The sequence below is a fragment of the Coregonus clupeaformis genome, chromosome 20 (assembly GCF_020615455.1).
Source record: "Coregonus clupeaformis isolate EN_2021a chromosome 20, ASM2061545v1, whole genome shotgun sequence".
Taxonomy (NCBI): Eukaryota; Metazoa; Chordata; class Actinopteri; order Salmoniformes; family Salmonidae; genus Coregonus; species Coregonus clupeaformis.
Genome location: NC_059211.1, coordinates 16962694 through 16988193, shown reverse-complemented (window position 1 = coordinate 16988193; position 25500 = coordinate 16962694). Strand labels below are relative to the sequence as shown.

The 25500-nt window shown below is 42.3% G+C and overlaps 3 protein-coding genes across 7 annotated transcripts in view; 1 reads left to right on the top strand and 2 right to left on the bottom strand.

Annotated features, from left to right (window-relative positions):
• The window catches only part of LOC121533685 (adenomatous polyposis coli protein 2-like), a 41428-nt gene extending 32717 nt beyond the window's left edge, over positions 1-8711 (top strand). The window contains exons 14-15 of the mRNA XM_041839828.2: positions 37-251; positions 383-8711. Of these exons, the coding sequence (XP_041695762.2) occupies positions 37-251; positions 383-5987 (5820 nt within the window). The 3' untranslated portion in view covers positions 5988-8711. The remainder of the gene's footprint in view (positions 1-36; positions 252-382) is intronic.
• A 318-nt stretch (positions 8712-9029) lies between these two features.
• LOC121533687 (UPF0449 protein C19orf25 homolog) lies at positions 9030-10868 on the bottom strand. Its single transcript, XM_041839836.2, has 3 exons — positions 10666-10868; positions 10344-10508; positions 9030-9464 (listed from the first exon to the last, which is right to left on the bottom strand). The coding sequence occupies exons 2-3, from the start codon at positions 10489-10491 to the stop codon at positions 9280-9282; spliced, it is 333 nt and encodes a 110-aa protein (XP_041695770.1). The 5' UTR covers positions 10492-10508; positions 10666-10868; the 3' UTR covers positions 9030-9279.
• A 632-nt stretch (positions 10869-11500) lies between these two features.
• Positions 11501-24792, bottom strand: LOC121533686 (receptor expression-enhancing protein 6-like). 5 transcript variants are annotated; one of them, XM_041839831.2, is made up of 7 exons: positions 24475-24792; positions 23029-23122; positions 22753-22891; positions 22207-22375; positions 19147-19203; positions 18941-19110; positions 11501-12364 (listed from the first exon to the last, which is right to left on the bottom strand). In XM_041839831.2, exons 1-7 carry the CDS (start codon positions 24605-24607, stop codon positions 12236-12238), a joined length of 891 nt encoding a protein of 296 aa, XP_041695765.1. In that variant the 5' UTR covers positions 24608-24792; the 3' UTR covers positions 11501-12235. The 5 variants fall into 5 exon arrangements, with proteins under 5 accessions (XP_041695765.1, XP_041695764.1, XP_041695763.1 ...); XM_041839830.2 differs by having other exon boundaries at positions 18941-18966; positions 19003-19203; positions 24475-24791; XM_041839833.2 differs by adding an exon at positions 15934-15977 and having other exon boundaries at positions 12277-12364; positions 18941-19203; positions 24475-24788.
• Between the last annotated feature and the right edge of the window lie 708 nt (positions 24793-25500).

Sequence of the window (25500 nt, the reverse complement as noted above, 5' to 3'; positions counted from 1 at the left end):
TCTCTAATGCAATGTAAATGCAAAATCCCATTTTAGGAATCCACCTTGAAGAGCCTCCTCAGTGCTCTGTGGAACCTGTCAGCACACAGTCCTGAGAACAAGGTGGCCATTTGCTCAGTAGATGGGGCTCTGGGCTTCTTGGTCAGCACCCTCACCTACAGATGTCAGACCAACTCACTGGCAATCATCGAGAGTGGAGGTGGCATCCTGCGCAATGTTTCCAGTCTTGTGGCCACACGGGATGATTACAGGTACTGTATTTACTTGAATTGAATTCTACTGTATATCAGCGCAAATGTTCAATAATTATTGCCATAAATATCCACTAAATACATTCTAACATGCTTGAATACTAAGTATTTTTTCCCTTCTTTCAATTCAGGCAAATCCTCAGGGACCACAACTGCCTCCAAACGCTGCTTCAGCACCTGCGCTCTCACAGCCTGACCATTGTGAGCAACGCTTGTGGGACCCTCTGGAACCTCTCTGCCCGCAGTCCCAAGGACCAGGAGCTGCTGTGGGACCTGGGAGCAGTCAGCATGCTGCGCAACCTCATCCACTCCAAGCACAAAATGATAGCCATGGGAAGTGCCGCAGCGCTACGGAACCTGCTCACGAACCGGCCCCTCAAGTATAAGGATGCTGCAGTCATATCCCCTGGTTCCTGCATGCCCTCGCTCTACATGAGGAAGCAGAAAGCACTGGAGGCTGAGCTAGATGCAAAGCACCTGGCTGAAACATTTGATTCCATTGAAAAACAAAGCAGCCCCAAGCATCCAAGCATTAACAAGCCGCTGCGGCATATCGAGAGCCTGGCAAAGGATTATGCATCTGACTCAGGCTGCTTTGACGACGATGAGGCCCCTAATGTCTCCAGTAGTCTGGACACAGGGAGTTTCTCCATGCTCTCCATGTTCCTGACCAATTCCAACTTCCTTCAAAACCAGCCTCGCAAGAAGGACAGTGAACCGGAGAGAGATATGGAGCCACCACAGACAGAGGATAAGAGGCCAGCGCCTCCAGAAGACGAGGTGTCTGTTGCAGCAGAACAATTAGCAAAAAAGATCACCAACACCGTGGCCAAGATTGATAAGCTTGTGGAGGACATTACCATGCATACATCTTCGGAGGACAGCTTCAGCCTTAGCTCAGAGGACCATTTCGCAGACTGGCCCTATGGATCAGATGAACTCCATGAGGCCCGGGCCAAGTCATGCTCCCCCTGCCGGCTCTCTGATACCAGCAGCTTTGCACACAGAGAACGTCTAAACAGAGCCCATGCTCTCTTACATCTCAAAACCACCCATGCAAGTTTGTCCACTGACAGTCTCAACAGTGGCAGTACCAGTGATGGCTATTGTGGTAGCAAGGACCAGATTAGGCCCTCAGCAAGATCAGCAACATCTCAAAGACGGCCTAACAAGCTTGATCTTAAGGTGGCCCATCAAGAATATCTTAACATCAGAGCTCATGTCCTCAATGAGACAAGTCAGATCGATGTGCCAGAGAGAGATTCTGTGGACAACAAAGAAGTTAAATTGCCTGAACTAAATAGCACAGAAACAGAGAAGAGCCAAGAGCTGCCCCCGCAAACACCAGCTAGTGCATCAACTAAACTCTCTTCTGATGTCAGCATGACTTCCATTAAGTTGTCCCCTTCCTACCAACATGTCCCTCTAATTCAAAGTGTCACCAAGTTTGGTGTTGCAAAGAGTGCCATCAATGTGCAGGCAGCTCAAGCAATGAGGAGACAAGCCTGGGTCCCAACTGTGATGACTGGAGTGAGTTTAGGCAAGTTTTCTCCAATGAGCTCTGCTAGAAGTCCAACCATTGGACCAATGGAGACACTGCAGAAGTATTCAGTGGAGAACACACCAATCTGTTTCTCCCGTTGCAGTTCTCTGTCCTCCCTCTCCTCTGGTGATGGAGCTCTTGACGGACAGAGTCAAAGTGAAAATGAGTTGGAGAGTGACTCATCACTTGAGATCATTGAAATGGAAGATGGGGATCTGGTAAAGAGGGAGGAGGAGAATGAGACCCTGGAGGATCTAAGTGATAGCCAACTGCTAGTCACTGATTCAAAAACCTGTTTGAGCATTGGGTCTGATCCTATTGAAATTCCCTGCCCCACCAAACGTGAAAAGGTGTTCCTCAGGGGTGTATCACCAGGAATACTTGAGGACAGATCACCTTCAAGTTCGTCAGAGAACTACATCCATGAGACCCCACTTGTGATGAGCCGTTGTAGCTCGGTCAGCTCACTGGGTAGCTTTGAGTCTCACTCAATTGCCAGCTCCATACTTAGTGATCCATGCAGCGGAATGATCAGTGGAACCATAAGTCCAAGTGATCTTCCTGACAGTCCAGGGCAAACCATGCCCCCCAGTCGAAGCAAAACCCCATGCTTTGCTGAATCAAATGGACCAGAAACCCAAAATGCTGGGACAGCAGGGCAGTGGGAAAGCAGCTTGCGCAAGTTCATGGAAATTGCAGACTTTAAGGAAAGGTTCAACCTGCCTCCAGATTTGGACACCATGATCTACTTTACAGTGGAAAAGCCCACAGAGAACTTTTCATGCGCCTCTAGCTTGAGTGCTCTACCTCTCCACGAGCACTACATTCAGAAGGATGTGGAACTGAAATTGACCCCCTTACTCCAGCAAAAGGACAACAATCCAACATTCCCACGGGCTCATGGCGAGAGAGATGACAATGAGCATCGTTCCTTTATGGACCAAGGGGAAAGATATAGCGAGGGCAATTCAGATGATGATATAGAAATTCTCAAAGAATGCATCAATTCAGCAATGCCCTCCAAGTTCAGGAAAGTAAGGCCCTCCCTGATCTCCACCTTACCTACCCATGTTCTAAACTCCCAAACCAGAAAAGCTATACCTGTTTATATGATGGTTCCTAACAATGCCAATCAAATGTGCTCAGGGAGAAGGATTGTGATGCAACAAAAGGACCTATATCTTGATGATTCATCATACACTGATTCTGCTGAGGGCACCCCTGTCAACTTTTCCAGCACAACATCGTTAAGTGATGAAACACTTCAGTACCCAGTGAGGGACAAGGGGGCAAAAGATTGGAGGGTTAGAAATATGAACAAACAGGAATGTTTGGATCAAGAGGCAAAGAGAATTGAAGACCTTCGGGTTTTCTCGCACTTCCACAAGCCCACTAAAATGACCAGTCAGCCTGACATACCAGTCAATCAAATGAGCAGGTCAATCAAACATGTAATATCCACTCAAAAAGTACTGATGCAGAGCAAAGAGGTGGCTGATAGAGTGGCTAATCAGAGAAACCTTGATCAATCACCCAATCAACAAAGACAAAAGCAGGGACAGGTCCTGACAAGGAAACTGGATCTACCTATCATAAAGCCAAACATAGAAGGGAACCAAAATCAGAGAGCACTAGAGGGGAATAAGGCATTTCAGTCCATGTGCCATCCAACACCTACAGATGAAGCCATTTGCTGCTTCTATGATGACCAGACAGACAAAGAGGAGGGAGTGATGAAAAGGACAGGGAGAAAACAGATGAGAGAGTCCAGCAGAAACACTCTCTCCCGAAGTATGACTAATATTGGTCGGATTGACAATTACCAGACAAGACCCAAAGGCTTTAATAGGATCAAGCACAAACTAATCATGGAGGAAACACCCCCATGTTACTCTCTTAGTTCATCTCTTAGCTCTTTGAGTGATGCAGAATTTGAGGAACACCAATCAAAATCCAAGCAAGTATGGGTGAAAAACAAACACAACAAGATATCTAACCAGGTCCAACAAACAAGACCAATGCACATCCACAATCAGTATGAGGAACAAAGCTCACCAAGCTCAGTCAGTATGGATTCAGAGGATGATCTTCTGCAGAAATGCATAACATCTGCAATGCCTAAGCAGAGGAAGAAGCTCTCTGCAAGAAAGAAAGCAGAGAAGAAGCAGAAACAAAGAAACGACATGCAGAAAGTGTCCGGTGGATGGAACAATGAACAAGACTTTGACAGTGACGATATAGCATCTGATAAAGACTCAGACCTCAACAGTGTTGAATGGAGAGCAATACAAGAAGGAGCTAATTCTGTTGTCACACGGTTACAAGCATCGAAGTCTCAAGAACATTCCTCTGAAGAGACTGAATCTGTCCTCTCATTTATGTCTGGATCTAGCTTTACGCCTAAAGAAAAGAAGATCTTTAAAGACAAAAAAGCAAACAAACCACTGGACTTCAACCAACGTAAGCCAGTTCCAAATCTGCCAGTGGTCTTCAGAGGTAGAACAGTGACATACACACCTAAGAAAGAGACAAATCTTTCGCAAAGGCCGCCTCCTAATAAAGAATCACCCAAGACAGATGCTCCAAAGAATCCAAACCTTGCTCAACAGAGGTCAAGGAGTCTCCACCGTTTGGGACAACCCCTGGACTCCACACAGTGGTGTTTGCCGAAAAGAAGCTCAACCCCACCTCCGAGGATACCAAAGAGCTCATCCTCTGGATCATCTCAAAGCTCTACTCCATCGAGACAGTCACAGAAGAAAATAACCTCCCCCTCACAAACAAGTAAATATGTTCCCCAAAAAGATACCACACCAGCAAGTAGTCCACCTGAAAGGAAGGGACGTTCCACTGTTCCTTCAAATCAGAGCCCAAAATCTCCAGGACACAAAACACAGAAGTCACCCGTCCGAATACCCTTCATGCAGAATGCAGCAAGACAGTCCAGAACTCTATCTCCATTGGTAACCAACCAACCCACAAGTATCAGCAGACAAAACAGTCAGGTGGCAGGAAAAATAATCCCTCCAGCAAATCGTTTTGACTTAGTCTGCATGACATCTGCCCATTCAAGCAGCAGCGAGTCTGACCGCAATGGGTTCCTGAGGCAATTGACCTTTATCAAGGAATCGAAGACAATGAATCGAAGACGTGACGTTTCGTCCTCACGCTCTGTGCCTACCTCACAGCATGCATCGCCCAGAAGAGCAATTCCAGGTGCTCCTGCAGTCTACCTATGTTCATCTCGATGCCAAGAGCTAAAGGCAGTTGCTCAGGGACCAAGAAGGATGCAAGGAAAGGGGCCCGAGCAAAGGCAAGAGCCAAGGCAGGGGCAGGAGCAGAGGCTTCAAAGGCAGACTGTGACTCTGTCCAGAGCCTGCTCTAGTGACCGAGACCTCTCAACGAGGCGTCCAGCCAGGAGAACCAGCTCAGAGAGTCCCTGCAGGGTGCCTCAGAGAAACGTCACCGCAACCAAGCAGCAGGCAAGAGACACCATCAAGCGTCATTCCTCATCGCCCAGCATAAACATACTAAGCAGAGTAACCAGCCGCTCCTCCCTCCGCTCCTCGTCCTCCGACTCAAGTGGACGAGCCAAGAGTGAGGACGATACAAAGAAGAAGCAGCAGAGAACTGAATCACGCCTCAATGACAGAGTCACCTGGAGGAGGATTCGGGATGAGGATGTGCCTCAAATCTTGAAGAGTACTCTGCCATCTACTGCATTGCCTCTGTTGCCTGTTCCTGAAGGGCCAAAACCAAAACCACCAGCACTGCAAAGGAAACTGCCGACCATTTTACTTAAGTCAAGAAAGACGAGCGACGCTACAGTCCAAACTGAGGATTTTTCGTCCAACAAGACCAACTCAAGCACCTCTCCAACTGTTGAGACAGCTCCAATCATCTCAGAGGAGGCAGCGAGACTAGCCCTCCTTAGAAAGATCAGCATTGGCTCCGGCCAAGATGGAGACTCTGATGGATCCCTAAAGAGCTACAGCACAGCATCCTCTGGAAACGCTCACTCTGTGGAAACTCACACAGGCGGCTTCGGCCATTTTCGTCAGAGCTCCCCCAGCAAGGCAGTTCGGGTCACCCCATTCAACTACATACCCAGCCCCATGGCATGCTGCCTGCAAGACGCACAGAGCCAAGCAACAACAATCAATGAGAAGTCATGTGAAAAATCTGAAGCCTAGTACCTACTACGTAGTACCGCATGTATTTCTGTACATTTGAGATGAGAAAAATCCTACTGTGATTGAAACTAACACAAACACTTGTGTATATCAATCCTTTTACCTCGGGTATTGAACCTTATTTTTCCTCAATGCATCAGAAACATGTCTTCAACAAAGAACACTTGTCATTTCAAATCATCTGATCCCACATGCCATTCATACAAGTTGGATGTATGCATTAAGACAGGACTTCATTGGATAGAATAACACTATCCTAAGAGTTACGGGGAGTAGCCTAATCTCATACAAAATGCACCTTTTTGTAATTTTTGTATTTGTATATAAACCATTGCTTGTTAGAAGATTAGTGTAGACATGACAACATACAAAAAATACAATTGTGTCTGGATTTCAAGACATACAGTACCATCATCAAAATGAAGGAACAACCATTAATGAAAAACAATATGCAAATCATTGAGTGAAAACCCAGCTGGAAGACTTGTGTTTTTTAAAAGGTACTACTGTGGCTCCAAACTAATTTGAAAAAGACTGTTGAAATACATCAAAATATGGACATAATATTATGTAAAGTATTACTTATGTACCCACATGTTACTGCTTCGCCTTCGCCAAATTACTTACTACTGAGGATACCACACTGTTAGCCTTCACTTTAGAACCACTGCAGGAATTATTATTGCCAATAGTTAATGTTAAACAATCAGCACTGCTGGAACACTATGTTATCTTTATTCTGTCTTATAAACGGTATTGTAAATGCATGCAGACCAATGTTCCCTCTAAACTGAGCGCATGCGCAGCCCTGCACCTCCTCCAGGACTGCCACGCAGAAAGGCCAGGCAGTTCAGAGTTGCAAGAGATTGAACTTCACTGAATTCCCCCCCCTTTAGTTTGCACTATATAGAGCAACATATTCTGTGATCGAATCAACATTATATCAGCCCCTTTTCAATGCAACAAACCAAAACAAATCTAACTTTGCAAGATTGAGTCTGTTAATTTGTTGTAGGCAGAGCCAGAGTGCAATGGAGTAGAATTCTATTGGTGGGGGTAGCCATGAGCGGTCTTTCAATCACCCGCGAGTGGAATGCGCTTTTCAGATCAGTTCATTTCAAAGCGCAGAGCCGTGCGTGTGCACATTCGTTGATATTCTTTGCTGAGTAGGGAGTTATTATCCTAGTTATAGATAATTATAGGTCAGCAATAGGGAGTTACTGCTTCTTCAAGAGCACAAAACGTGTAGGCTACATTTCAAGCACAAAATTCTTACAACATTCAAGTTTCCGCTCACAAGACCAAAAATTTGCTCAGTGCTCCAAAAAATGTAAGGGAACATTGGTGCAGACATACAGTAGAACTCTATAAGCTTCCCAGTGAGCAAAAACTAAAATGTGTGTTGCTCCTTACATCATGCTAAATATACCTGTATTACATCTGTTCATATTGTGGATGTTGGACAGAAATTAATTTATCCTCAGTGGCATTCTTCATTATTTAAAAAGACCAACAAAAAAGAACCAGCCATGGGAACAAACATGCATTTCTAGTCCACTGCAATCTGGATCAAGTGGCAATGAGGAGATGCCATGCTCATTGATTCTAATTGTAGATGAACAGACTGAATGACTGTATTTCAACTTAATAGCTGTAAATGCCTTTGTCAATTGAATGCTATGACATTATATTTGTGTTTGCCTCTAGAATCACATAAAGTAATCAGAGAGCAGGTAAAATATGTTGTGAAGGTGGATGATGGTCGTTAAGAGAGAAACAACTGTTGGGTTCTATAGAAGAGTCCTCGTACAGAAATTATTCTGTAGAAATATTTACAGAATGTGTTAATATCCGCTTAAACGTCTTGCTGTCAGTAGTGATAGGTCAAAGAACTCAAGCATAAAGACCTTAGAAATAAAAATTCATATTCTCTGTAGTTGTAACATCATCTGTTCATATGTTCTTAGAGATGTAACCAAGACAACTCGATTGAGAGAAGTGCTCGACAGAAATGAAACTACTCTGGCGTGATCTCCATGGAATTTAAGAGCTGTTTATTCTAATTGAATGTGCAATGTTAAATTGAGTCAGGTAACATTTCCAAAGCATTTGAGTAATGCAATGAACCAAGCCCCTTTGTCACAATGACCATTGATAATGTATAAACAGCCCTTAAAGACTAGTAGTGAGAATGCATTACATAGGAATGTTGTCAAAAATGAAGACAGTATTCTTGAAATCTTTTGTAAAGGTCCTTACAACTGAAATGGTGTATACTGTATGTTACGAATCTGATTAAAAGATCTAAGGTTTTACACCATGAATGTCATAGACCTTGTTTATACCTGGCATTAAATTACATAAAGTTAGATTCAATGCTTGAAAGCACCAGAATGATTTGGAAACTGGTTGTGAACGAGTCTAGTCACCTCCCAAGGTGGAATAGAAAGCCGATTTGGATCGGCCATGACTTGGAACTGGAATACTGTATTAGCAATTAGGTTTCCTGTGAGACCTGTGTCATTTTGATATTACTCACTTTGCTACAACTAGGATAGGCTCAATTAAGTTGGACCACTGGGTGAAAGGAAATAAGTATTATACCAGATCAGATATGGGGTAGAAGAAATCTCATGCCATGTATGAACAGGGCCATAGGCAAATGGTACCATGTGATATAGGCCAAGGAATGAAAGTCATCATAATAAATCCTCATCAAATAAATTGTGGACGTGTTTCATTTACCTGGCTGACTTAAAACCTTAATATGACTTTTTCTTGAACATATCAAAGCAATATAATATGAGCTTTCAATAATATTGACTAAGCATGCACTCATGCCAATGAAATGTGGAGTTTTCTGAGCTAATTAAGATATAAACAAATATACTCTACACTGACATTTACTTAATCATTGCATTAACTACATAATGACCTTTAAGTTAAAATATAATAATAGTCATATGACCCATAGCCTGACTCCTGCCTGACCCTCGATCCATGCACATGTCAGTGTGATTGAACATTAAAAAACAAGTTATATTTGATTACAATCATTATTTTATTAATATTCATTATAGAAAATTTAGACAACACACATAACTAATTTGCTTTACCATTTCGTGAAAAGTCAAACCAAGGTATGGAGACAATTTTAAACTGTTGTGTCCCATTTCTATTTTCTGCTATGAGAACCTCATCCGCGAGATTGAGGTGGCATGTTCGTTCCTAGTGAATCTGTTTAAGCTGAGGTAATGTGCACCCCCAGCCCTGAGGTGTGAGGGAAGACTGGTCAGAGGGCTCTCCCTTTGACCTCGGCCACACTGATCTCCAACTGCTCTCTGGCCACCCGCAGTTCCTCCCTCCGCTGCACAAGTTCACCTCTAAACTCCTGAAGCCGCTCGTTCATCTCCAAGTACCTGCGGCTCTGAAGGTACTTTGTCTCCACTTCATTGTCTGAGGACTCCCTCTTGGCATCTGTGGAAGGGGACAAAATCCAGTTTAGTTCTATAGGTTTGTTAAAACATATAGGCTGCCTAATCAAGTAGACCATTTGCTGAAAGCTCAACATTACATTAGGTGAAATAAAGTGAAAGTGTCGGTTTGAATTCACTTAGTAATAAGGCAGGCTACCATGTCAATGAACAGGCTACTTAAAGGTGGACATGAATTGGCTACTTAAAGGTAGACTCAGCGATATGATGAAGATGCAGAAAGTTAACAGCATAGTGGGTCAATTTCCGCAAAACTGTGAAGCACGAGGTTCAACCTTTCCGCTCTTTTGGTGCCCTGGCTACCACATTGTAACAGCGTGATGAGAACCCGTGCACATGCACAGATACTGTGTGTGACTGTGAGAGAGCAACGTCTTGCATCTTGCTCATCTCAATATCTGCGGTGCTGCTAGTGGCAATGTCATTTCGATGAGCCTACCTTGAATGACTTGCCATCTGTTTGACTGATGTACTGGGGTGTATTCATTAGTCGGATTCTTTACCGTTTACTCTAGGAATCAAACTGAAGCTCCCGAGTGGCGCAGCAGTCTAAGGCACTGCATCTCAGTGCTTGGTTCGATTCCAGGCTATATCACAACCGGCCGTGATTGGGAGTCCCATAGGGCGGCGCACAATTGGCCCAGCGTCGTCCGGGTTTGGCCGGTGTAGGCCGTCATAAAATAACAAATAAAAATAAAAAACAGAGCAAACGGAACGAAACAGAGTGACCTACCTGAATTTGTCCAATAGAAACTCGTTTTCGTTGCAAAACGATTTACGTTTGGAGTAAACGGTTTCCACTGCTAAATGTTTTGCAACGGAATCAGACGAATGAGTACAACCCTGATTCAAAGGCGCATACCTTGGTTGGCATCCTCCAGGACGCTGAAGACTGGATCATTCGAAAAGGCCCTGTTGATGTCCTCAAGAATCTGCTCCACAGTGGGCGGATCTGGTCGACTTGGAAGTACCACTCGCTTCTTATTTTTAGCACCCATGCTGATATTCATTCTGCAGAGCGTACTATCTGCAATAATGACACCGTGGAAGATTCTGTCTATACATGTAACATTAGCTAGCTACGAAACAGTTTGCATCAGAGTCCTGTTGGTGTCTGTCTACTTGACATGAGACGCCAGATTTCCTAAGCAAGTCAATGGTGTTGCGGGGTCTCCTAAACTTACCACTTCTCTGTTGGTAGAAAACTGAAGACTTTCTACGGGTGCAATTTCACTAAGCTGTCTGGCAAACGTCGCTAACTCTACATACAACATAACTTCAGACAAAATTAATATTCATAGCTAGCTAGCTACAAAGGTTGAGGCAAAACAACTGATTCTGCGTGGAACTGAAGTTGACACGTCATTCGTGTGAGACAGATACGTCATTGCTCACATATTTTATGTTTTACCTTGTTCACTGTATTGTTAATCCTATGTTTTTATCAAGAAAAAAACAATTTATTCCTCTGTTGAATAATACATTCAATTGTATTTATTGCCCACACGCAATTTAGAAACCGTTTTTGATTGGCGTTGAGCCAATGATGATGATGACGACTAGAGAGCACTCTTTCCTCTAAAATGCCTTTGCCGGAAATGTCCGACATGCTGATTCGTTGAACGTGGCACGTGTATAACTTCAACCAGTTAGCAAGTCGGACATTTACGATTTCCTAGTTCTGACTAGCACATGCCGCGTTCAAAACAACTGGAACTCGGAACTCTCCGACTGCCAACCTCAGTGCGTTCAAAACAACTGGGAACTCGTAAAAAAACGAACTCCAACTGGGAAACATCGATTTGAACGGTCATCCAACTCGGAATTTCAACTCGGGAACTCTTGCTCTTTCTAATGTTCCGACTTTCCGACCTGAACGTCACTGACGTAATGATTTGACCTCGTATTTTTCCGAGTTCCCAGTTGCTTTGAACGCGGTGTTAGTTCCTTTGCTCCATGCCAAATAATCTGTGATCATCATGATGACAAGCAACATGACCAGTAAAAAAATACACTTAATAAGAAGGACACTTTTATTGATACACAAGGTACAACTTACTTTATGTCCTTTTGAGAGTACAACATAGGTACATGTATAATAATAAAGGAATAAAGGAATGTTTCTGAAATAACTTAATTGCATAACTCATGACTACTAGTACCACTTATTACCCTTTCTCCTTCAACTTAAATGTTTGGTTAAATACACAGTACTAGTATTTAACATTGGACAATTATATCACTCGGATTCCAAGACCCAATGCATTTCTAACTTACAGTAGAAGTATGTGTCAATTTCATTTTCATATGGCCTAGATCTGACTATACAAAACTGTTACAAGACAAAAAGAGACAAAAACATGTCCAAATAAAAAAGAAACAAAGGACAACAGTGAAAACTAAAGCAATGAAGTCTAAGACCAGAACACTGTGGGCTATTGTTGAAGCATTGAGCCCTCACACTCCTGCATTGGAGGACAAGGACAAGGATTGATTGTAAACCAAAGACCAGTTAAATTCAGTTACTCTAATCAGGTGATGAGAAGGTCAAAATATCAGACATTGCATAGCATTCAACTAACTACCCACAACATCGCGGATGTGAAGTGTTTTTCAGTTGCAATGGTTTTGGTCGATATGAAGCAGCATTTTACCTTGGTTATGTTTTTTCCTGTCCCGTTATCTGTCTGTGTAATGGTATCCCAATCTCTGTCAGACTTGTGTCATTGTTTTCCAATCATAAGACATCAAGTATTAGTGGTTCAGCAGTTTGCACGTCAACATGGAAACCAAAGTCCTTCCTGTGAATCTGGCATGGTTTGGTTTTCTGTATTCAGTACCATTACTGAGACTTGTCTTGGTTGGATGCCTCTCCCTGTGGGTCTGTAAAGATAATGAAATACACTTGCTCATAGTTCACTCATAGTTGCTCATATTTCACTCGTAGTTGCTCATAGTTCACAAAATCAAATTTTGTAAGACACTTTCAAGGTAGTTTTATGTCAAAATGGCATGAGAAATATCGGCAAATGAAAGAGAAATATGGGCACAGTATACACTCCCCAACATATTTATTTGGACAGTGAAGCTACAATTTTAAATTGGGTTCTATACTCCACCATTTTGGATTTGAGATCAAATGTTTCACGAGTCCGCAGTATAGAATGTCACCTTTTATTTGAGGATACATACAGTGCATTCTGAAGGTATTCAGACCTCTTGACTTTTTCCACATTTTGTTACGTTACAGCCTTATTCTAAAATAAAAAAATTTTAAACATCAATCTACACACAATACCTCATAATGACAAGGCAAAAATAGGTTTTTATAATTTTTTGCTAATGTATAAAAAAAAGAAAACTGAAATATCACATTTACATAAGTATTCAAATCAAATCAAATGTATTGGTCACATACACATGGTTAGCAGATGTTATTGCGTGTGTAGCGAAATGCTTGTGCTTCTAGTTCCGACATGGCAGCAATATCTAGCAAGTAATATCTAACAGTTCCACAACAAATATCTAATACACACAAATCTAAGTAAGGAATGGATTAAGAATATATAAATATATAGATGAGCAATGTCATTGTCAGAGCGGCATAGGCTAAGATGCAATAGTTAGTATAGAATACAGTATATACATATGAGATGGGTAATGCAAGATATGTAAACATTATTAAGATAGTATAGAAAACAGTATATACATATGAGATGGGTAATGCAAGATATGTAAACATTATTAAAGTGGCATTATTAAAGTGACTAGTGCTCATTTATTAAAGTGGCCAGTGATTTTCAAGTCTGTATGTAGGCAGCAGCCTCTCTGTGCTAGTGATGGCTGTTTAACAGTCTGATGGCCTTGAGATAGAAGCTGTTTTTCAGTCTCTCGGTTCCAGCTTTGATGCACCTGTACTGATCTCGCCTTCTGGATGATAGCAGGGTGAACAGGCAGTGGCTCGGGTGGTAGTTGTCCTTGGTTATCTTTTTGGCCTTCCTGTGACATCGGGTGCTGTAGGTGTCCTGGAGGGCAGGTAGTTTGCCCCCGGTGATGTGTTGTGCAGACCGCACCACCCTCTGGAGAGCCCTGCGGTTGTGGGCTCTCAATTATGCATCTGTAAAAGTTTGTGAGGGTTTTAGGTGACAGGCCAAATTTCTTCAGCCTCTTGAGGTTGAAGAGACGCTGTTGCACCTTCTTTACCACACTGTCTGTGTGGGTGGACCATTTCAGTTTGTCAGTGATATGTACGCTGAGGGACTTTCCACATTCTCCGTTGCTGTCCCGTCAATGTGGATAGGGGGTACTCCCTCTGCTGTTTCCTGACATTGAGTGAGAGGTTATTTTCCTGACACCACACTCCGAGAGCCCTCACCTCCTCCCTGTAGGCTGTTTCATCGTTGTTGGTAATAAAGCCTACTACTGATGTGTCGTCTGCAAACTTGATGATTGAGTTGGAGGCGTGCATTGCTACGCAGTCATGGGTGAACAGGGAGTACAGGAGGGGGCCCCAGTGTTGATGATCAGTGAAGTGGAGATGTTGTTTCCTACCTTCACCACCTTGGGGCGGCCCGTCAGGAAGTCCAGGACCCAATTGCACAGAGCGGGGTTGAGACCCAGGGCCTTTACTCTGTACTATGTTGAAGAACCTTTGGTAGCAATTACAGCCTTGAGTCTTCTTGGGTAGGATGCTACAAGCTTGGCACATCTGTATTTGGGGAGTTTCTCCCATTCTTCTCTGCAGATCCTCTCAAGCTCAGTCAGGTTGGATGGGGAGCGTCGCTTCACAGCTATTTTGAGGTCTCTCCAGAGACGTTCGATCATGTTCAAGTGCGGGCTCTGGCTGGGCCACTCAAGGACATTCAGAGACTTGTCCCGAAGCCACTCCTGCGTTGTCTTGGCTGTGTGCTTAGGGTCATTGTCCTGTTGGAAGGTGAACCTTCACCCCAGTCTGAGATCCTGAGCACTCTGGAGCAGGTTTTCTTCAAGGATCTCTCTGGACTTCGCTCCGTTCATCTTTCCCTTGATCCTGACTAGTCTCCCAGTCCCTGCCGCTGAAAAACAACCCCACAGCATGATGCTGCCACCATCATGCTTCACCATAGAGATAGTGTCATGTTTCCTCCAGACGTGACGCTTGGCATTCAGGCCAAAGAGTTCAATCTTGGTTTGATCAGACCAGATAATTTTGTTTCTCATGGTCTGAGTCCTTTAGGTGCCGTTTGGCAAACTCCAAACGGGCTACCATGTGCCCACTCTATCATAAAGGCCTGATTGATGGAGGGCTGCAGAGATAGTTGTCCTCCTGTAAGGTTCTCCCATCTCCACAGAGGAACTCTGGAGCTCTGTCAGAGTGACCATCGGGTTCTTGGTCACCTCCCGGACCTTCTCCCCCAATTGCTAAGTTTGGCCAGGCGACCAGCTCTAGGAAGAATCTTGGTGGTTCCAAACTTCTTCCATTTAAGAATGATGGAGGCCACTGTGTTCTTGGGGACCTTCAATGCTGCAGACATGTTTTGGTACCCTTCCCCAGATCTGTGCTTCGACACAATCCTGTCTCAGAGCTCTATGGACAATTCCTTCGACCTCATGGCTTGATTTTTGCTCTGACATGCACTGTCAACTGTGGGACCTTATATAGACAGGTGTGTGCCTTTCCAAATCATGTCCAATCAATTGAATTTACCACAGGTGGACTCCAAACAAGTTGTAGAAACATCTCAAGGATGATCAATGGAAACAAGATGTACCTGAGCTCAATTTCGAGTCTCATAGTGAAGGGTCTGAATAGGTATTTCTGTTTTTTATTTTTTATAAATTTGCAAAACTTTCAGAAAACCTGTTTTCGCTTTGTCATTATGGGGTATTGTGTGTAGATTGATGAGGAAAACATGTAATTTAATCAATTTTAGAATAAGGCTGTAACGTAACAAAATGTGGAAAAAGTCAAGGGGTCTGAAAACTTTCCAAATGCACTGTATCTGTTTTACCGTTTAGAAATTAAAGCACTTCATGTATCTAGTCCCCCAGTTGAGCAAGTCATAAGTATGTGGACAAATTCACATAAAGAGGCAATCTGCAGTTGCTACATCAATTTGTGGACTTATACATGAAGAAATTTAAAACATAAGCTTCACTGTCCAAATACATATGGAGGGGAGTTTACATAGCAGAAAGTAGACGGTGCCTATATTTTTCTCATTCATTTGGGAACACCGTATAGCTGGATCTACACAACAGATGGCATATGACGTGAGACGAATTTGGAAGTCTAAAAACATCTGACAAACTTTGGTAATGAACTATTCCTTGATGAGGATAGAGCACTTGGTTAATGCAATTAGTAATCTATGCCACCAGATCCAGCCACTGCCCACAAAACCTTGTGGTTGACCAGGTGAATACAGTGAGTGATATTGTATACACACACAGTGTGACTGTGTGTCACTTACCATTAGTCTACAGTGGGTTCGGTGTAGATCAACTCATTGATCATCTTATGAGTAGACATGGAATAGGAACAGACACAAGACAGTGAGGAAGAATTACTTTCAAAATAGCTTCACAACCACATTATGAAAGGGAAACACAAAGCAGTGGGAAGCATACTTTTAGAATCATTTAAATATCAGCTAATTGGCTGATGGTGGACTACCTCTTTTCACAGTTCAGCTAATGCCTGCTGTAGTGGTTCTAGATAAGACCCTGAGGAGGGAAGCCTAGCATAATCTTTAATCCAGGCATGTGTTCTTCTCACAAGTGGGATTTGCTGATTTACATCCTTGTTTTCTTTCTTCAGAAAACAGTTGGTGAGGAGAGCCCTCAACTACAGACCTTGCCATCTGTTGCTGTGCTAAAAGCTCTGACAAACCATTTTGATAGCTTATTTTGTGTTGAGGCTGTGCTTTCTACTGCATTTCCTCCAACAAGGCACTCACAAAATTAAACAATAGACCCACATTCTAGGCTTGCAGAAAGTGACTACGTGAAAAATAACTTTGGTACTAATGGCAACATTATCAGTATCCATTGTCTACAGATTGCAGTGGAGTGGGATTAGTTAGTTAGCACCCATTAACTTCCACACGACTCTACAGAGTATCAGTTTAGGAACGATCACACCAACAACATTTACCAGCCAGAGGGGAGAAAAAAGTGGTCCACAATGTGAGTGAGAGGCTTGACACATGCTCCATTAAATACATATCTCTATTCTAATTTGATGACATTCTAATTTGATGACATGCATTTCAATAGTGTTCAGACTTTCAATCACACTGTGTTGTCATCTTCTGTTGTTCAATTAAACCATTGAATTATTTCTGACAAATAATAGCAATCAAATGAGATATCAAAACTAAGAGTTGATACTAGCAACTAGAATGAAGGAGTGGTTTTCTTAGAGGCTACAACAGGGGTTACAGTGCCTTTAGAAAGTTTTCACACCTCTTGACTCTTTCCACATTATGTTGTGTTACAGCCTGAATTTTAAATGATTTAAATTTAGATTTGTTTTGTCACTGGCCTACACACAACAGCCCATAATGTCAAAGTGGAATTATGTTTTGTTATGGCAAGCCTAAATACGTTCAGGAGTAAAAATGTGCGTAACAAGTCACATATTAAGTGCAATAATAGTGTTTAACACGATTTTTGAATGACTACCTCATTTCTGTACTCAACACATACAATTATCTGTAAGGTCCCTCAGTTGAGCAGTGAATTTCAAACACAGATTCAACCATAAAGACCAGGGAGATTTCCCAATGCCTTGCAAAGAAGGGCACCTATTGGTAGATGGGTAAAAAATAAAGCAGACATTGAATATCCCTTTGAGCATGGTGAAGTTATTAATTACACTTTGGTTGGTGTATCAATACACCCAGTCACTACAAAGATACAGGCGTCCTTCCTAACTCAGGTGACGGAGAGGAAGGAAACCGCTCAGGGATTTCACCATGAGGATGGATCGACAACATTGTAGTTATTCCACAATACTAACCTAATTGACAGAGTGAAAACAAGGAAACCAGTACAGAATAAAACTATTCCAAAACATGCATCCTGTTTGCAACAAGGCACTAAAGTAATACTGCAAAACATTTGGCAAAGCAATTCACTTTTTGTCCTGAATACAAAGTGTTACGTTTGGGGCAAATTCAATACAACACATTACTGAGTACCACTCTCCATATTTTCAAGCATAGTTGTGGCTGCATCATGTTATGGGTATGCTTGTAATCATTAAGGACTGGGGAGTTTTTCAGGATAAAAAATAAATGGAATAGAGCTAAGCACAGGCAAAATCCTAGAGGAAAACCTGGTTCAGCCTGCTTTCCAACAGACACTGGGGGATGAATTCACCTTTCAGCAGGACAATAACCTAAAACACAAGGCCATATCTACACTCTAGTTTCTTACCAAGAAGTCAGTGAATCAAATCATATCAAATCAATGAATGTTTCTGAGTGGCCGAGTTACAGTTTTGACTTAAATCTACTTGAAAATCTACGGCAAGACCTGAAAATGGTTGTCTAGCAATGGTTGTTTAGCAATGTTCAACAACCAATTTGACATAGCTTGAAGATTCTTTTTAAAGAATAATGGGCAAATGTTGCAAAATCCAGGTATGGAAAGCTCTTAGAGACATACATAGCCACAGGAAGTAGGGGTGCTGAGGGTGCTGCAGCACCCCCTGAAAAAAAAGAAGAAGAATATAATACAAATATATATATTAGTAGTGCTCTGGGCCTTTACTAGTCCTTTATTAGCGGACCTATATAGGTGTCTGTAGCACGGGCAAAAAAATTCACAGCACCCCCACCCCCAAACATATTCCCGCTGCTATGGAGACATACCCAGAAAGACTCACAGCTGTAATCACTGCCAAAGGTGCTTCTATAAAGTATTGGGGCGGCAGGTAGCCTAGAGGTTAAGAGAGTTGGGCCAGTAAACTAAAGGTCGCTGGTTTGAATTCCTGACCCGACTAGGTGAAAAATCTGTCGATGTGCCCTTGAGCAAGGCACGTAACCCTAATTGCTCCTGTAAGTCGCTCTGCTAAATGACTAAAATGTATTGACTCAGGAGTGCGAATACTTATGTAAATGAGATATCTCTGTATTTCATTTTCTATACATTTGCAAACATTTCTAGAAACATGTTCACTTTGTCATTATGGGGTATTGTGTGTAGATGGGTGAGAAAGAAAATCTATTTAATCCATTTTGAATTCAGGCTGTTACACAACAAAATGTGGAATAAGTCAAGGTGTATGAATACTTTCTGAAGGCACTGTATAGACAACACATACTCTAGGGAAACAACTCACAGCGAACATGCAAACAAACTAATAGTGGGACTATATTAACTTAGCTGGAGCAGTGTTAGGGAGTAACTAAGGGCAAAGGAAATCAAGCAATAAAGAGTTTGTTACAAAAATAAAGAGTTTGTTTTACATACAGCTGATTCTGATGTGCTGAGTAAGCCTTTGGCCCCTGATGCATCTGATGTGCTGGGTAAGCCTTTGGCCCCTGATGCATCTGATGTGCTGGGTAAGCCTTTGGCCCCTGATGCATCTGATGTGCTGGGTAAGCCTTTGGCCCCTGATGCATCTGATGTGCTGGGTAAGCCTTTGGCCCCTGATGCATCTGATGTGCTGGGTAAGCCTTTGGCCCCTGATGCTTGTGGTACTATACTCTTGTTTTTCACCAGTGTTTGAAGGACTGAGGCCAGACAGGAAAGAGAGAAAGAGACAAGCCACATGCAAACAAAGAGACATGAAGGTTCCTTCAGAAACAAGTAAGCGATCTGTGCATATGAAATTGCAAAAGCAGTTGGAAAGGATGAAACAAACAATCGAGGCTAAAACACACACACACAAGTACACATGCGCGCACGCGCACACACACAACAGTATAGCTCAGTTTTTACTGAAACTTAAATGGATAGCAATATTTAGGCTAATTTGTTTATTCTGTATAAATTCATTTGTTTATTCTTTGCATTATTCTCACAGTAAGTATCCATTCTTTCACAGGTTGAAAATAGCTACCTCTATTTATATCAGATGACCTGGTTCCTGCCATCCTTCCGTCTAACTGTTGTAAGCTGTCTATGACCTCAGTTGACAACATTAATCCCTGCTGGACCATTTGCCAGCTTATGAAATCCATCACTGGTGTGACCTCATAGCCTACAGCACATTAAATCTATCCTCATTGTTTTCTCAATAGATGCGGTAAAGAGGTCAAAGGAACTCAACCAAAACAATGGAAATGCCATGTAAACGTGTGGGGGAAAGATCCTTTTTATCCTCATTGCCCCCCAGCAAAATTAGCCCACATTTAGGCTATTGTTTATATGTACATTTCACACTTCGTTGAAGTAAAAATCGGAGTATAATGCTTGTATGGATGTCAACCCCAATACATGTTCATGTCATCGTCACCAATCAACTGCATTACAGTTCAAAACGACTGACTACCACCACCGATTTCTGTATGCTAGCTATGCTACCAGCTTAAACGAACAGGTGTTAGCATTTAGCAATCACTTCTTCTAAACGTGAAAAGGGACAACTTCTAAATGTTATGCAGCGAAAACAGAGAAATAGAGTGGGGAAAAAAAGTATTTAGTCAGCCACCAATTGTGCAAGTTCTCCCACTTAAAAAGATGAGAGAGGCCTGTAATTTTCATCATAGGTACACGTCAACTATGACAGACAAATTGAGAGAAAAAATATCCAGAAAATCACATTGTAGGATTTTTTATTAATTTATTTGCAAATTATGGTGGAAAATAAGTATTTGGTCACCTACAAACAAGCAAGATTTCTGGCTCTCACAGACCTGTAACTTCTTCTTTAAGAGGCTCCTCTGTCCTCCACTCGTTACCTGTATTAATGGCACCTGTTTGAACTTGTTATCAGTATAAAAGACACCTATCCACAACCTCAAACAGTCACACTCCAAACTCCACTATGGCCAAGACCAAAGAGCTGTCAAAGGACACCAGAAACAAAATTGTAGACCTGCACCAGGCTGGGAAGACTGAATCTGCAATAGGTAAGCAGCTTGGTTTGAAGAAATCAACTGTGGGAGCAATTATTAGGAAATGGAAGACATACAAGACCCCTGATAATCTCCCTCGATCTGGGGGCTCCACGCAAGATCTCACCCCGTGGGGTCAAAATGATCACAAGAACGGTGAGCAAAATCCCAGAACCACACGGGGGGGGCCTAGTGAATGACCTGCAGAGAGCTGGGACCAAAGTAACAAAGCCTACCATCAGTAACACACTACGCCGCCAGGGACTCAAATCCTGCAGTGCCAGACGTGTCCCCTTGCTTAAGCCAGTACATGTCCAGGCCCGTCTGAAGTTTGCTAGAGTGCATTTGGATGATCCAGAAGAGGATTGGGAGAATGTCATATGGTCAGATGAAACCAAAATAGAACTTTTTGTTAAAAACTCAACTCGTCGTGTTTGGAGGACAAAGAATGCTGAGTTGCATCCAAAGAACACCATACCTACTGTGAAGCATGGGGGTGGAAACATCATGCTTTGGGGCTGTTTTTCTGCAAAGGGACCAGGACGACTGATCCGTGTAAAGGAAAGAATGAATGGGGCCATGTATCGTGATATTTTGAGTGAAAACCTCCTTCCATCAGCAAGGGCATTGAAGATGAAACGTGGCTGGGTCTTTCAGCATGACAATGATCCCAAACACACCGCCCGGGCAACGAAGGAGTGGCTTCGTAAGAAGCATTTCAAGGTCCTGGAGTGGCCTAGCCAGTCTCCAGATCTCAACCCCATAGAAAATCTTTGGAGGGAGTTGAAAGTCTGTGTTGCCCAGCGACAGCCCCAAAACATCACTGCTCTAGAGGTGATCTGCATGGAGGAATGGGCCAAAATACCAGCAACAGTGTGTGAAAACCTTGTGAAGACTTACAGAAAACGTTTGACCTGTGTCATTGCCAACAAAGGGTATATAACAAAGTATTGAGAAACTTTTGTTATTGACCAAATACTTATTTTCCACCATAATTTGCAAATAAATTCATTAAAAATCCTACAATGTGATTTTCTGGATTTTTCTTTCTAATTTTGTCTGTCATAGTTGACGTGTACCTATGATGAAAATTACAGGCCTCTCTCATCTTTTTAAGTGGGAGAACTTGCACAATTGGTGGCTGACTAAATACTTTTTTTCCCCACTGTATATCCTAATCGAACTTTAGTAACCACATTGTGGGCCTGTTACAATACATCAATCATGACGGATTTAACCAATATCCACTTTGTTAGATCAGATTTGTTGAATCTGCGCCAATCCCGCATCCTTATTCTATCCCCCACGGCCTGCGTTCCATTGACCTCGTTACCGCATCTATATGGGTGCAGTGTTACACGTAGCTCTCTAATAGGATTTATACTGTGAAATATCAAGCTATTTAGGGACTGCAGAGGGAAATTAGCTGTGTAACTAAATCAGGTACAATATTTGTTGGGCATGCTTTTGAATGTACTGACCGCAAAATGATACAATCCGTTTCCACTAGCATTGCTACATTCTCCGAACAGGCTTACAAGGAGATTTTGTTTGGAGGAAACGACAACACCCTAGGGAAGTCGAAAATAAGCTAATACTTAACTTTAAGGTGTACATGAAATGCATTGTGGGTAGGAGCTTGCTGTTTCTGGACTGGGCCGTCAGGGGCCTCTGTACCTTCTCTGGTGACGGACTCAGCTGCGTTCATGGCCTTCCCGCTGAGGTCATTGACCATGCTGTCCACGGTGGCCTCGTGTTTGAGGAAGAAGGGCCGCACCACCCGGTTGTACAGGATCTGAGAGCCATTCCATGTAACAGGGGCCATGCACCACAACAAGAACAGGCACTGGCAAAGAGAGAGGGAAAAAAACAGGAACATCAGTTGAAGGGCAACACATATTGTAGTAACCACATAAGCAAAGCGTGACACCTCCATGAGCCTAATAAAGCATAAATACAGGTGTTTGATCACAGGTATACTGAGACTTTATTGACAGGAACTTATTAATGTTTATGTATAGCAAGCTTATAATGGCTTGTTAATTGCTTATTAATGTGTTATATGCTGCTATATTCCGTAGCCTATAGTGATCTTGAATTATATTGTAACTGTAAGGTCAGTGGTTGGTCACAATGAGTGAGTTGAAGCCGTTTTCAGTTTGCTTAGAATATAAGGCACACAGATAGTCTGTCTGTGTGATACACATCTGATTCTCGCCTTACCTTGAAAGCATAGTAGAAAGGAAACCAGTAGAGGAAGATGTCAGAGAAGAATTCCCCCAAACTGAAGATTCCGTAGACCACCCAATAGGTCAGCCATTTTGTGTCATCTTCTTTGTTTGTGCTCTCGATGGCTTTGATTCTACATGGAAGAGTGGAAATAGTAACCAACATGACATAGCCCTACTTGAGGCAAGGTACTACATAACATAAAATGGCAACACATAAACGCTCTGGCTTAAACATTTAACTTTAAAGCTAGTTTGCTACTGTTCTTACGAGTAATATGCAGGATACACAAATCCAATCATGTTACAGAGGAGGGAGGCGCCATAGCCATATACCAAATACAGTCCCGTCAGAGACACTGCACCTGTTGATAACACAAGAGACACGACGAGTGGTCAAGCATTATACTGCACAAAGATCCTAATCAAGCAGTTCACTGCTACTTCATGAGAATGTAATTAGTCTTAGGGAAATTATGAAAGGAGTCTCAAATGCTGCTATTGACTGATAGTAAAGGATTTACAGAACTGTGGAATGTCATGCAAAATGCATAACTGTCTTGATAGCAATGCATAACTGTTTTCATAATTCTGGGGCCATAAAGAGAGCGAGAGAGAGAGCGACAGAGACAAAGACAGAGACAGCGAGAGAGAAATAGTATAAGAGAGAGAATGCCTTGTAACAGCTGCAGAAAAAACATTGAAGAAATTATAACTTGAGAATAGTCCAATCTACAAAAGGCTGTGTTTGCCAGTGATGATATACTTACATTGGCCTACTCTCATATTTAGGTCTACAGGTGGCTACAGTTGTTCTATGGCTTTGTCGATTCCTTGTTAATCTCTATACCCAGAGACACGTCTCTAGTCTTGCGCATGCTTGCAGCTATTCATTCCTTGTTGAATAAAACAGTATTGCGAATTTGCTGGAAGCAATTGTGGGTTAATGGTAGTATGTGGGTGCCATTGGTCACCAGGCACCGGTAACTACATCATCACAACTGAACCCATGGCACAAGAGCACATGGCTCTCTATGGTGGTGCTGTCTAGGGCTAATATCAACATGTGACATAGATCTGTATAAGTGCCACCCACTGGCATGAATGCACTCCTGTCTCATGCCTTGCCAAAGTCCTCTGGAGGGTGACAATGAATCATTCAACATAATGGACAGTCTGAAACTACCAAGACATGGCACTGTGGTAGGATTTGTGACAGTGAAGTATCTGAAGGAAGTTTGGTTATTTTTGTTTACATACAGTAATAGCAGTAGTCCTTTCAATTATAATACTGCACCATTAAAATATTGATATTCCTAAAAATCTCATGAAAGTAATCTCCCTGCTTGTTTCATTACAATAGTATTAGGTAGGTCTAATATTTATAATTTATAATTACAGTGTAGGTAGAGGTTAGTCTGAAGAGTGTGCGTCTAAAGAAACACACCTGTTGGTGAATTCCAAACTGTGCGCCATAGCGTAAGCTATTTATAGGACTTCCATTAGCTGCAGTTCGTGTTCACAGCAAGGATTAACCGAAGTGTGCTGCGCATTCGACAAACACAGGCTTCCTATGAATTAATAGCCTACAGGTTTCCATCATTGACATAATAAGACATGTTATTTCGATTTAGGTATCCAGGGTATCTATTCATGCACATCAAATTAACATGGCAACAAATGTGTCCTCCAAATAGCCTACACAAAAATTACATACCTACGGCAATAATTTTTCTCTTGATCCCGGTTTTCTCCTCCAGTTTCCCAAGGAAATCTGTCACTATGTTTTTCTCATTTAGAAATTTATCTGCGCGATCTCGAAGTTTGTTAAGTACTTCTGAGATACCCATTGTGATGGGTTACAGGGTTCGGGGCTTCTTAAGGCTAAATTATAATAATAAACATATAAATAATGGAATAAACTTTATTTTCCCTGTGGAAATCCGAGTCCTCGTGCAGTTCAAATCCGCTGACGGGACAGGTTTCGTCTCCTCAATCCGCTTTTCTGGAGAGTCCCTCCGTGCGTCATTTTGCGGTGGAGAGGGAATGGTCAAGGATCATGACTGGCTAGAAGGAAACCAATAGGAATACAGGTTATAATCTGAAATTGTACAGTGCCAAATTCCAGCAGGTGTTTATCTGCTACACTGTATTCATTTCAACAGGTAAAACAGCCTATATGGGCGTGTGCCTATAATTTGTCTATATTTCAAACGGGAATAATATGTGTTGCTGTGTGGAATTTGTTAGGATACCCAGCAGGTGTCAGTGTCCTGATTCATAGTGATCCCTCCAGGAGTGGAATGAAGTTAGACAATGATCTAAGGTCAGATTTGCGTTCACACATTGATAGGTTAAGGGAAATTACGCTTATCCTGGATCTGGGCCTAATGGCAACTTCAATTTTAAATGAACTTGCCCACTATGAATAATTAGGAACATATTTGGGGTGACGTCAGGTTAGTTATCTCTCAAGTGTCAAATAATGCGTATTGTAGTCCCTAGAAAGCATGCAAGATGAGGCATGTCTTGAGAGTAAAATCAGGAGGGGGAACAGGAATACAACCAATTGCAGTAATGTCTGCCGATTTCAAAACCACCACACCCGACTTTTCTAGAACTCACCTAATACAGAATGAGAATGGTGAAAGAAAACAAATATATATAGAACCGTTAAATACACTTTATTCGTCTGCTGTTACATTTTGGGGTAAGATGACAAAAAAATTATATATTATAAGCA

Bases quoted from the DNA above. Each gene is read 5' to 3' on its own strand.
- LOC121533687 (XM_041839836.2), bottom strand. From the start codon at position 10,491: ATGAATATCAGCATGGGTGCTAAAAATAAGAAGCGAGTGGTACTTCCA. The intron at 9,465-10,343 runs GTATGCGCCTTT...CCCCTTCCACAG, and splicing joins CCTGGAGGATGCCAACCAAG to ATGCCAAGAGGGAGTCCTCA.
- LOC121533686 (XM_041839829.2), bottom strand. From the start codon at position 24,607: ATGGGTATCTCAGAAGTACTTAACAAACTTCGAGATCGCGCAGATAAA. The intron at 22,892-23,028 runs GTAAGAACAGTA...TCTTCCATGTAG, and splicing joins GTGTATCCTGCATATTACTC to AATCAAAGCCATCGAGAGCA. The intron at 19,204-22,206 runs GTACAGAGGCCC...GTCTGGCCTCAG, and splicing joins TGAGTCCGTCACCAGAGAAG to TCCTTCAAACACTGGTGAAA.